This window comes from Fusarium subglutinans, assembly GCF_013396075.1.
Source record: "Fusarium subglutinans strain NRRL 66333 chromosome Unknown NRRL66333_c0000040, whole genome shotgun sequence".
Taxonomy (NCBI): domain Eukaryota; kingdom Fungi; phylum Ascomycota; class Sordariomycetes; order Hypocreales; family Nectriaceae; genus Fusarium; species Fusarium subglutinans.
This window is the reverse complement of record NW_023502103.1, coordinates 120898-133131: the sequence shown is the minus strand read 5'-3', so window position 1 is coordinate 133131 and position 12234 is coordinate 120898. Positions and strand designations below refer to the sequence as shown.

The window sequence follows — 12234 nt, the reverse complement described above, 5'->3', positions numbered from 1 at the left end:
GCCATTACTCCACGCCAACTCCCTCCTCTGGAACAGTGAGCGTGCCAAGTTTATCGTCAAGCCAACGAGCTAGCTCAGTGGCATGACGGCGAAGTGCAGTTACTGCAGCGGCAGAGCCTGCGTTGCTCTCGAGACTAGCTGTTGTCTGTCCACCAGTGCTCAGAATACTGTCTGCTCCATCTGGACTGCCAACATGAGAGGACTCGCCAGTGGGAACATGGAGATCATGCACATTGGGCACACCATGCTCTGTGGCATCTGGGTTGGCGGGTCCGACGCAGACGAAGAGAAGACCGCACTTTAGCCTACGGATCACGACAGTCCCGCTCGTGAGTTGAACCGTGACAGTAGCAGGCTTGATGCCACGTCCCTTGCCAGACTTATGTGAGTCGAGCTGCTGGCTTTGTGATAATCGATCTGTATCATCCTCAAGGTCATCCTCTTCAGGTGGCGAGCTTCCGATCGGATCGGGTGTGCGAGAGCCGGGTAGAGACGCAGCGAGGGCAGGGGCCGAGGTGGAGTGTATGGCGAGGAGGGATGCGGCAACGGTAGCATGTGTTCGAAGAGCGGCTACAGGATGAGGGCTTGCGTGTGCGAGAAGCTTGCCGTGGGGGCTTGTGAGAAGAAGCGTGGGAAGCTGGGAAGTTCGGTTCGCGTTGAGGAACGCCGTAAGGCGCTTTGTGAGGAGAAGAGGAGGCGTTGGGTGGGAGATGGACATCGTGATTGAACGATTGGCGATTGATAAGTTGATAGCCTCTGCGGACTTTTCCGAGTGCAGAAATTGACGTGATTCTTCGATAGGATATGGAGACAGAGTCAGATTATTATAAAAGAACGAGAAAAAGACCCGTTCGTTGCTTGGAAGAAAAGAAGAGTCAAGCCTTGATGCGTGTTAAGGTGGAATGGGGAAACGACGCAGGTCCAGGCCAGGTTCAACTTGTTCAAGCCTTGTTGATGGCGGGGCCCGAAGTGCTTGTGACTGGGTTTATCTTATTGGCTCTGAAAATTGACATGCAGTCGTGTAAGATCATTGGCTCTTTGATTGCTGGTCTTTAATTTGAGGTCCATGACAAAGAAGAGCATGATTATTGTGAGGCACCCAAAGAGATTATCCGGGTTTCTAAGAGTACGAGTGATAACAAATAAAATATTGCGATGAGAGCCTGCTACACTTATTTCTGCTTACTGACACTCGCTCTCTGAAGCAGGTCATCCTCAACATCCACGTAGAGTCTCCCCTCCTCTGTCTCTTGCTTCCACTGTCCATATGCGAGCTCCACCATCTGCGCAACCTCTGCCATTCGAACCCAAGGCTCATCTCTCTGTGCAGGATTGTAACCCAGCATTACCATGATCATGGCGCGCAATGGTTTGGTGTAACGAGCTCGTGCAAGGTACGAATGAATGTTGATGGTGAACTCGGAGCAATTATGCCAAGCTGGACAATCGGGCCATCCCGAGACCTCTTCCTTACACTCCGTCTGACCTATATGCTCACAACCACCAAGAACGCAGTCACATCCTTTTGCAGTGGCCTCTTGCTCCAGACAGCCACCGTCTTCGCAGAAAGCGACATGTGAACAACCGCATTCCTCACAGTAGTAAGTTGGAGCCTGCCCAGTCATCATGGTGAAAACCGTCGCACCAATAGACCACATCTCATCTCCGAGGGTATAGGGTCGATCTCCCTATAACATGTGAGTTAGTGGTAAGTTATTGATCAGCATTGGGTACCAACCTCGTTCGGAATCGACGCTGGGGAGACACGATAGTCGGATCGAGTATCCTCTAGTCGCCACATCCCCGCCTTTGTAGCTAAGGCCATCCCATTCGAATCTGAGTGAATAGTGTCAGGATTGAATTGATCATCCACAATGTGACATGTGACAGCTGCGTTGCTAAAATCGCCTAATTTGCATTGGCCATAGGTCTCATTGCCTCGAGGATGCTGAAGCCAGACATTCATAGGCTCGATGCAACGATGCAGAATTGGGAACCAATCGGTGTTGACAGAAACCCATTCCCTGACCATGTGACGACCAAGTTGCTCTGGTCGGTAAATAAGTCGTTTACCGTCATGGAGATAAGTCACTGCGCGAACCAGAGAACGAAGAACGTGCCAGCAGAGAGATTCCGGTAGATAGAACTCAGGACTTTTGCAGGGATAATGGCGGAACAGAGCGCTGAGGTTACCAGCATCACCAAAGTCCCAGACAAGCATCTGGACATTGTTTTCCGGGACAATGTCAGAGGTTTGTGACCTGTTGAAAGGCCAATTTTCTATGACACCAACGATGGAAATGAGGTTTTCGTGATTGAGGATCTGGCGGATAGTGTAGGCTTGATTATGCGTCGAAAGAAGTGTGTTGAGAGCTTCAGCCTCTCGATGTGCCTTCGTGACATCGACAGTACCATTAGGCTTCACTCCGAAAGGGCTGCTAGGACTGGCGAGATACTTCTCTCGCCGCGGGTCCCCTTTTCTCGTGACGATCCAGACGTTCTTCTGGACCTTCTCGACGAGCTCAAATGTTGGTTTCTCAACCTTTGTGCTGGGACTACCGAACATCCTAATATCAGGATTCGACGAGTATTCGCAAGTCATGATGATGGCAGAGACGGCGTGTTCACTCGAGGCAAGAGAAAGATGTAGTAGTTGAGGGGCTCAAGATATTCCTGAGAGAAAATGTTTCTCTTGTCATGACCTCTGCCGCCGTTTCTGGAACGGACAGACAACAAAGAACCCAGCTCCGCCACATGTTGGATGAAGCCAATGAATGCCTCATTTCTTTGTTCTGAGTGAATGCGAGGCTATTTGCGCTATCCAAACAAAGAGACGCCTGATTTTGTCACTTATTAACTCATGTGAGTAGCCGGGAGTAGCACATAGTCTCATGTATAGGACCATTCGTTGCTCGCACGACCCTCTTAGAGTTGTTTCGAACAAAGAAAAGGTGGGAGTGAAAGTTTGTAACGTCATAGGTGAATACTCAGCTCACAATGGCCAACTGCCGTCGATTGCGTTATTTCTCGATATTTGAGGCAGCCAGCAGCCGGCAATCAGTAATTGTCATTGTGGTCGCGGTGGAAGCAACCGAGGCAAGCTGCAGTAGTTCTTTGATCATATGAGGCACCTCGTCTCGTCAACTCATGCGACGCCAGTGAGTGATTGTGAGTTTATGGTGTTCCTCGGAAATGAAGATTTACAAGCGGGTTTCCAAAATGCCGAAGACCCAAGATTGCCACCAAGTTAGCTCTGGACTTTGTGTGCAACTGTCTCAGTGCTTATGACATGGATTGACGCGGGGGAGGCAACCCGACCACTATTAGCATGTTTCACCCATTCGAGGGACCCGAGAGAATTGGGGGATTTGTTGCGATGCAACCACGCTGAAACTCGATAATTCGGGAGCACCGATCCAGGTTTCATTTGATGATAATGTGCTGTTCTTGTTCTTGTCTGTTCTGGTTACACAGCTTTGTTGTTATCCAGAATTATTACCGCTGAGCATGGCGGCTAATTCGCTGTTAGTGTCTGGCGGGATGGGATTGGTCGCGCCGTCTTCTTGGGCAGTCAAAATTCCAGTTGGCGGTTGGAGGATAGGTAAAGAAAACCAGCCACTGAAACAAGAGAGATGAGCGAACACCAGCGGCAATGCCCAGTCTTCCCCATCCAAGGCCCGACAGAGACAGAGGCAATAGGCTCATAACCACTGAGTTCTTGTTGATAGTGGCCTTCTTCCTCGCCGCAGCATCCCCACAGCCAATCATTGGTCTCGATGAACCCTCAAGATAATGCTCAACGTTTGGCGTTTGGTACCTGCAGGTAATGGCGCCACTAAAGACCAGGGTTCTCGTAGCGTTACACTTGCTGTAGACGTTGATCTCCGCTCCTTCCTGTTTGAAGTCAAGTCAATGCTGGATAATAATGCGATTTAACTGCTACCTTATTAGCCCGGGGCGGCACTTCCCTCTCATTTGAAACATCCTTCCCATTTCCGCCGTGTCTCATTGTTCCAGACTCTCTTTCATTCATCTTCCAGCCTCCTACTGCTATTGTATTGTACAGTAATTGTTCTTGCCACAGCTTTGACGGCTCTTTTCTTGGCTTCAGTACAATCTCTTTTGTGTCGGTTGCGTCAATCTTTCATTCCATTGTCTCGAATCTCAAACAATATATCGTCATTCAACCACCGAGAACAGCCGTCCTCATATGGCTATTGTTCTCTACGTTTATTGAACCTCTACCAATTTCACTCATCCCTTAAAGATACCTTCTTGAATATTTCGCTTGTTGAACAACAAAACCTATCTATCTAATCGAAAGTATATACAACATTATCAACGACAGCCATGTGTTCAACTTTACACTAAACCCTCACTTATCGCGCACCGGTTGCAGCACGAAATTATCACGATCGCTTATTTTGAGTTTATTTTTCGACGTTCTTGCTTCTGTTTCATTTGTGACAGCGGTGTATTCGGTCTTCGCTGGCGAAGGAACCCGATAATCCGTCACTCGACAGCCTTTATACCCATCGACGACCTCTGTTTTCGAAATAGCTTCTCAAGACTCTCACAGTTCTCATCATGGCTTGCTGCGGAAACCGAAAGAAGCAGGTTGTGGGGATTGCTGACCAGAAATGGGAATATATCAATCTTCGCGACTTTAAAAGCCGTGGATGCGGAACTATATTCGCTTATATCTACCTGTGGCTTATGCTTCTCGTTTCAGTTGCTGTCTATGTTGTTGACAGTTTTACTGCCGTCAACCTACTCGTGTTCGATCGTTGGTCTTCAAAGATCGATCCTGCCATCTCTTTCGACGTTACGAAATGGATCTTCTCTATTTGCATTATTCTCTCATTCATCAACCTGGCTTACGAGGGTTTCCGCGCCTTTCGGGTTATCAGACGAGGCAATGTTGCGGAATCCTATCTTGACAGCTTAGCTGTTCGATGGGAATCAATTCGACTTGGTTCGCAAGGTTGGAAAAGATTCCTAGTCTTTGCTGAACTCACAAAAAGTAAAGAAGGCGCACAATACATTGCCCTTTTCACATATTTCAACTTTCAAGGTAAGCTTACACGCCAACTTGTCAGTCACTCTTTACTAATTTCTATAGCCTGGATCCGAGTCATCATCTGCTCAGGTCCTCGTCAGGTCCTCAATGCTTTCACACTCAAGTCAGTGTATGAGGCGCAATTGACGCCTACAGCAGACAATGTGGGCGACTCCATTACTGGATTCTTCGAGAAGATCAAGATCCTTGCCGAAGAAGATTATCAACAGGCACTTATTCTTTCAGGAATGTGTTTTACTCTAATTATCTGGGTATTTTCTGCGCTTTTCCTTCTCGCTGCCGTTCTGTTTTGGTTATTCTTTCTGTACCATTGGATTCCTGCGGCCGACGGTGGTCTTTCTGGATACTGCGAGCGAAAGGTCACCAAAGCATTGATGAAAATTGTCACAAAGACCGTCAACAAAGCTCTAGCTAGGGAGGAGGCCAGCCGCTTCAAGGCTGAAATCAAGGCGGCCAAGAAGAATGGAGAGAAGCCTCACCTTGACCGAGCTGCCACCCTACCAACTTTGCCAAACGTCGGCCCAGTCACCAAGATGGACCACCCGCCAATGCTCAATCGTAACGACACCATGATGACACTGCCGCCTTACACTTCACGCCCCGGTACGCCAGGTGGCATGGAGAACACACCCCCAGCTTTAGAACGAACTTTGCCATCTAGACAGGGCACTACGGCCTCTATCGCGAGCTACGCATCCCGAGCCACTTATAGATCTGGAGGTGGATATGGACGCATTGCATCCCCCGTGCCTGATGTGCCTCCCATTAACTACCAGGGACAGACTCAACCCCGATCTATCACTGACAGGCATGAAAATTTTGGGCCTTATCCTCCAAATCAAATGGCGATGGATTCAATGACAACTCTTCCTGGGCGATTTACAGAGAGTCCTGGTCCAATAAACTCTGACATGGCGCCTTTCTTCCCTCCCCCGACTCGCGCTCCCAGCGCTCGCCCTATGGATACCTTTTCGCAGCCCATGGGAACATATCCTTCGGCTCAGGCACCCCAGTACCAAGCTTACAATCCTGGAGGTCACATGAGCACAGCATCATCTGTGAACTCACATCAGGGCGGAGCCGCAATGCAGCGGCCCTTCAATCCCCCAGTACGAAGTGCTACAGGGCCGATGCCTTTCCGGGGACCTCCGCAAAGGAACTTGACGAACCCAATGCCACCTCGCGCAGCATCTGCGAGACCCGAAAGGGCTCCTCCGTATAACTATGACGTTGAATCTCAAAGACCAGGTGGTTGGTAAATGATTATATCAAATATGTTGGATTATTAATGAATCACGAATCAATAATATCATGTTCACAGGTGGACTTTTTGCATAAGAATCCTGAATAGAAGTGAAAGATGACCATATTTGACATGTTGCAGGGAGTGGCGTTGCCATGCTGACTTAGGCGTTCTGATTACTTATTATTCGTGCTAATGTCGCGAGCAATCCTGCAGTGTGGTCAACTACGCCCTTAAGAGAGAAAAGTCTGTGGCTGATGACTTGTCGATAACATGAAGTCAATCTTGGTTGCTGACATACACCGATGACAGAGAAATGACTAACGTTAAGTCAGAAAGTTTTAAGGTGGCATGACGAAACTATTTCTTCTGAACATTCTCTTTCACAGTCTTGCGCTGAGCTTACAATACGCATTTTCAAGTCATTTACTACAATTATACGGATCCTTTGTCAATAACAACATGCCCTCGGCGACATCAGAATGGCACGATGGCGAACTAGCCGTGCAAAAGCAACTCAAAGTCCCTACAAGAAGAAACCCAACATTTCCAGGTTTAGCACCCCAGTATGGCATGCGAGTGATGCAGTCGCCCTTGGTAGCCCTCGGAACGCTAGATAGCGAGGGTCGCCCATGGACTACAGTATGGGGTGGAGACCGGGGCTTTGCAAGACCAGTAGCTGAAGGCGTACTCGCGTTCAACAGCTCGGTTGATACTCGCCATGATCCTGTTTTTAGAGCTCTATGGGACGGGATTGACGATGACGGGGTGAAAGAAGGTACCATTAACAGGCCGAATGGAGGCGAAGGAAAGGGAATGTCAGGATTATCCATCGACTTGGAGACCAGAGATCGCGTGAAGCTAGTAGGAAACATGATTGCTGGTGCCACAGTAGAGGAAGGCAAAGCAGTACAGATGGCCATGGCTGTGACTGAGAGTCTGGGTAACTGTCCGAAATATCTCAACAAAAAGGATATTGTGCCTAATGAGATGGCACCAGAGCTTGTTTCGGACAAGCTGCCCTTGTCACAGGAGGCCCTAGAACTGATTGCAGGGGCAGACATGTTCTTCTTGTCGAGCACAAATGGGGTCACAATGGACACAAATCATCGTGGAGGAAGTCCTGGATTCATGAGGATTATCAAAAATGAAGAGGATGGGCTGGACCTGATATATCCAGAGTGTGAGTTTTACATCCCCCTGTTCATGAACAAAGCTAATGAAGTATCAGTCTCGGGCAATAGACTATATCAGACACTCGGAAACTTCAGAGTGAATCCACTGGTTGGCATCGCTATTCCGGATTATAAAACAGCCAACGTTCTTTACGCCACAGGCAGCGCATCAACACTTGTTGGTGATGAGGCTTCTTCTTATCTTGCAAGAACAAAACTTGCGGTCAAGATCTCAGTTACTGCTGCAAAGTTCGTCAAGTCGGGACTGCCTTTCCGAGGTGCACTGGGCGAATACTCGCCTTACAACCCTCCTGTCCGTCACTTGCTCTCAGAACACGATGCGCATATTGTCGAGGCCTCATCAAATGGTATCACGGCAAGCTTGACTAAGCGTGAAGTTCTTGCGCCATCCATCGACCGATACACCTTTGAGCTATCTTCAGCAAAACCTATCAATGCATGGCACGCAGGACAGTATATCACCCTGGACTTTGAGCAAGAAGTCTCGAGTGGCTACAGTCATATGGCTGATCACGATCCTCAAAGCATTAACGATGACTATGTCCGAACGTTTACTGTGTCAAGCCCACCAGAAAACAATAAAGAGGTACAAATCACAACGAGGAAACATGGTCCGGTAACGAACTTCCTGAGAAAGCACAACCCTCGTGTGCCTTTGGAGATACCAGTGATTGGCTTTGGCGGCGAAGAGGGTTTCCGCATCCCTTTGGAACCGGAAGGCCCGCAATCTGTCTTTATCGCAGCTGGTGTAGGAATTACGCCTGTCCTCGCACAGGCACCAGCTGTACTTCAACACAAAGCTCCATTTGCGCTGCTCTGGACTCTACGCTACGAGGACTTACCACTCGCGAGTGACACGTTCTCAAGAATTCCAGGGCTGTCAAATGTGACTACGCTCTTCGTCACTGGTCAGCTGGACAAGGTGGACTTGTTAGAGGAGGCTGAGCGGGCTGGGACACGGGTAGTAAAACGGCGAATAGGCGCTGATGATGTCGAGAGGTTCAAGGGCCAAAGCGCTCGTTTCTTTCTGTGCACAGCGCCAGCCCTGCTAGCTGCTCTGGAAGGCTGGTTGCTGGGAGAGAAGGTTGTCTGGGAGGACTTTGGATATTGAGGATAGTGGCATACAAATTGAAGTACTTTCCTGGTTCCGGCTCATTTGTTTCCTTGGGCACATGTCTCACACCTCGGCCCGCCGGAGGTTCATGTTAGCCTACGGCGGTGCAAAGGACTGTAGAAGAAGTACCGTAAGGTCAAACCCCATGTTCCCTGAAGCTTGCCTCTTGTTGCGGGGAGCGTTCCACTGCCGAGTTAGTCAAGTCTGGGGTTGAGGAGAAGAGCTGAGCTTCTTGAATTGGATTTGATCTCCATCAGCCTCTCATTGAGAGCATAGACCTAGCAAAGCAGATCAACGCCGCGTATGCCACATCATCAAATGAAAGCGAAACTGGGCTGTCTTACGAGAATCTCCTGAATCGAGAATAAATTGGCAAAGGCTACTTCCGTAGTCATCTGATCTAATGAACTCGTTTCCCCGCAAACATGTTCGGGAATCGGGAGTGCGGAACCGCATTATTTGTCTATGGCGGAGAGACTTGTAAATCCAATATTATTAAGCTCAAGTGGAATATTTGGCTTTTCCTTGATCTGGTAAACAGTGGTGGAGGTCTCGGGGTCCGAAAGAGACATATCCCTTGTTCATCTCGTCAACTTGGGCATGAACTAAGGCCAAAGCTTGTAGTGGATTGATCAAACCCATAACATTGTGAGAATGTTCCCAAGTGCAGAACTCTACAGCCTCTTATGTATGAGAAAACTCAGGTTGTAATATGTTGTCACGGTGTATTTCAACTCTTCTCGCATACTGTAACCACGAGGGTTCTCATAGCCCTTGGAAAAGCCGCCACAAACCAAGTGATCCTGAAATTGAAAACTTCTACTATAAATTGCCCCAATTATCAACACCCAAGCCTGTGGATCTCCTCTTTTTGAAGGTCCCGAAGTCATATTCTCCCAGAAACAACAGGCTCCAAGTCAATGCCCCATGTCTCGACTATGTCCAGATGAATGGGGTTTTCCCAAAAAGAATAGCGAGATACATCTATTTTCTCGGATAAAAAATTGACGATGATGACACCGAGTTTCCGAGGATTTGCAAGCTGGTCCGCTGTCGGCGCAGGAAATGCATCTCTCACCTAAAACGGACAGGCTAAAGGCAGCACTATCGTGGCAGAAACAGCTTCAAGCCGGGGGCAGTGGGCCTCTTTCAACTCCCTCCAAAGTATCAATTGGTCCGCTAAGTAGCTCAGAGACATGCGAGTTTTCTCGGCGTCTGACTAGCAACGAGGCGAGCTGTTGTCTGTAACCGTCTGGCTAAAAGAGAAAATACCTGGTGTTAATATGAGTTCTCGGTGTAGAATATTATTGCCCGTGACTTTCGACAGTTCGTTCAGCTGTGGGTTTCAAAAAGATCGAGTGTAAGTTAGAACTTGGCTGAAGGCATAAGAAGTCAAATTTGATTTTACTGCTTCTATCATTTATTGTCAATGAGGCTGACTGGTGGTTCGATGTCAATCAAATAGAGAAGAACTATCTACTTTAGTAGCTAATGTCGTAGGAGTTTCTCCTACTTCTCCGCCAAAGGGCACGATATGTACGTAAATTATGCATATTTTTAGGAGACCATGATCTGATTGCCTCTTGAAAGTCACAGCATGCAAATTGGCTGTGCTAAATCCGAGAAGCGGTGCATTTTTGAATCACGAGTCAATATTAGAGGCCGTAGAGAATGGTGGAGAAACCTCGTTTGTAGTTCCAAGCACATCCATGTTATATGTCCAAGGGATGAGCGTGGAGTCAACTGCTGCAATAAAGCTTTGACTACAATTATAATGAGTTGCTGTTTGAGAGATTTAATGGATAATCCTCAATGTTGATCGGGGCGAGTTCAAGACACCGCCGGCTCAATTTACTAAAGTTCACACAGTTATGCCAATCATTTATGTAATTTGTCAATCAAGAAACCTTCAGCGTAGGAGTTTCTGACAATCAAAGATAGCTAGAATCACCCCGCATTTCCTAACAGGGATTGGAAAAAAGTGATTGTCGTCGGTATGCACTCTGATTGATGCATGGTGCTTACAAAGACGTCTTCGTGGCAGAGCAATGAAATCAGACTGGAAGACAGGCCAATCTCTGAGAATGGCAAATTCCGTCAGTTGTAAAAGGAGCAGATCTTCATGGCCAGCCGAGATATCTTGCTTTGAGTTTGGTCTGCATGCTGAAGTTTGCGGAAACTTATGATTTGTAGCTGTACGCCGAGTTGATAACCATGTTGATTTATGTATTGAAAACCCCAGCAGCAGCACAGCTCCAGAGACCAATTCGATGAGCTTCGGGTTCAAGACAGACCAAGGCCGACAATGTAACTTTACAGGGAATCTATTGGTGCTACCGTAGAGCTTAGGTTCATGTCCCTCTGTCCCTGTATCACGTTCCCTCGAGCCGGCTTGGTGGAGTGGCTCAGATCGCCGTCGTCATACCCCGCCACTAAGAGTTGGAACGGGAATGATTTAGTGAGTAATCAAGACTTCCTTTGAAGCGAGCAAGGCCAAGCATGGTGAAGATTAGGGAGAGAGAAAACCTCAAAGAGTTCGATGGTAAGGGAATCGTGACATAATTGGAGTTCCAGTGTTGCAGATGATGGGAATTGGGAACGAGCCAGTGGGGGGAACTAGGTAACCATTCCAGGAGCCATCAGGTGTAAAATCTTCAACAGCCAAAGCAAAACAAAAGGAACACAATAAAAGCAGTGGCTTTATTGCACTCTGCTGAGGTCGATGGCGTGCGAATGGTGCGTCAAAGGCCTGGACTTTCGTATTTTGTGGGTGCTTGTGCGTTCAGTACGGAGTACCTCTCATGGGGGTTTAGTTGAGTTAACTGTCCAAGATTGGTGAGTGGGGTGTTCGCGTGGCTTTGGATTCTTTAGCAGGCCTGAAACTGACCTACCACATTGCTCAGCACAGGAGTCTATTCCCTCTGTAGTCCCACATTTTCCCTTGCTAAGGCAATGGATCTCGGCGCATGCGCAGCCCAGCACTTGCCCACCATCTTTTGCCTATGCCTGCCTGCCCTGCCTGGAGATTTGAATCCAATTCTCGCAGAAGGGCCGTAATAAGGAAAACCTTCTTTCTTCTACTTCTACTTTAACTTCCCTCTTTCATCTTCTTCTCTATTCCCGCCTAGACGAACACTCACTCGTTCACTTACTCGGACCCTCTCTACACGCCAACAGCATCAGCCCAATAAGCGATAATACCTGCGAAACTCTTACTGTATCATCATAATACGTGCAATACTTGCTGATTTCGGAACCCCCGCCATCGCCGCCTGCCTATCCATTTCGCCAGACTTGCGCAGTATTAAGTCAACAACAATCGCAAAGTTGCCACATCTCTGTTTCGACCATCTTCTGATCGCCCCGACGACTTCAATCACAGCGACTGGTCGGATCTGCCCACTTTCAACGAGTCGGTCGTAATTCGGTCTCTGCGCCGATACTGCCGTGTCCCTCGCTTCCGTTCGCCGTCAACTACCGGCGCCGGCCGCTGTTGTTCATCGGATCGCGAAACCCCTCGTTCCGCTCAACTCGCCACTCTCATCTCAGAAACCGATATTCACTACACAACAATAGTCGAAATGGCTTGCGACTACCAATA

The 12234-nt window shown here is 48.3% G+C and overlaps 3 protein-coding genes across 3 annotated transcripts; 1 reads left to right on the top strand and 2 right to left on the bottom strand.

Moving 5' to 3' along the window:
• Positions 1 to 4: 4 nt before the first annotated feature.
• FSUBG_4420 (uncharacterized protein) lies at positions 5 to 718 on the bottom strand (the record flags this gene model as incomplete). Its single annotated transcript, XM_036682408.1, has 1 exon — positions 5 to 718. One exon carries the CDS (start codon positions 716 to 718, stop codon positions 5 to 7), a length of 714 nt encoding a protein of 237 aa, XP_036540036.1.
• Positions 719 to 1172: 454 nt separating this feature from the next.
• Positions 1173 to 2602, bottom strand: FSUBG_4419 (uncharacterized protein; the record flags this gene model as incomplete). The annotated part of the gene is made up of 2 exons (XM_036682406.1): positions 1173 to 1688; positions 1739 to 2602. 2 exons carry the CDS (start codon positions 2600 to 2602, stop codon positions 1173 to 1175), a joined length of 1380 nt encoding a protein of 459 aa, XP_036540035.1.
• Positions 2603 to 4587: 1985 nt separating this feature from the next.
• On the top strand, positions 4588 to 8630 carry FSUBG_4418 (oxidoreductase FAD-binding protein; the record flags this gene model as incomplete). Its single annotated transcript, XM_036682405.1, has 4 exons — positions 4588 to 5074; positions 5123 to 6335; positions 6746 to 7506; positions 7555 to 8630. The coding sequence occupies 4 exons, from the start codon at positions 4588 to 4590 to the stop codon at positions 8628 to 8630; spliced, it is 3537 nt and encodes a 1178-aa protein (XP_036540034.1).
• Between the last annotated feature and the right edge of the window lie 3604 nt (positions 8631 to 12234).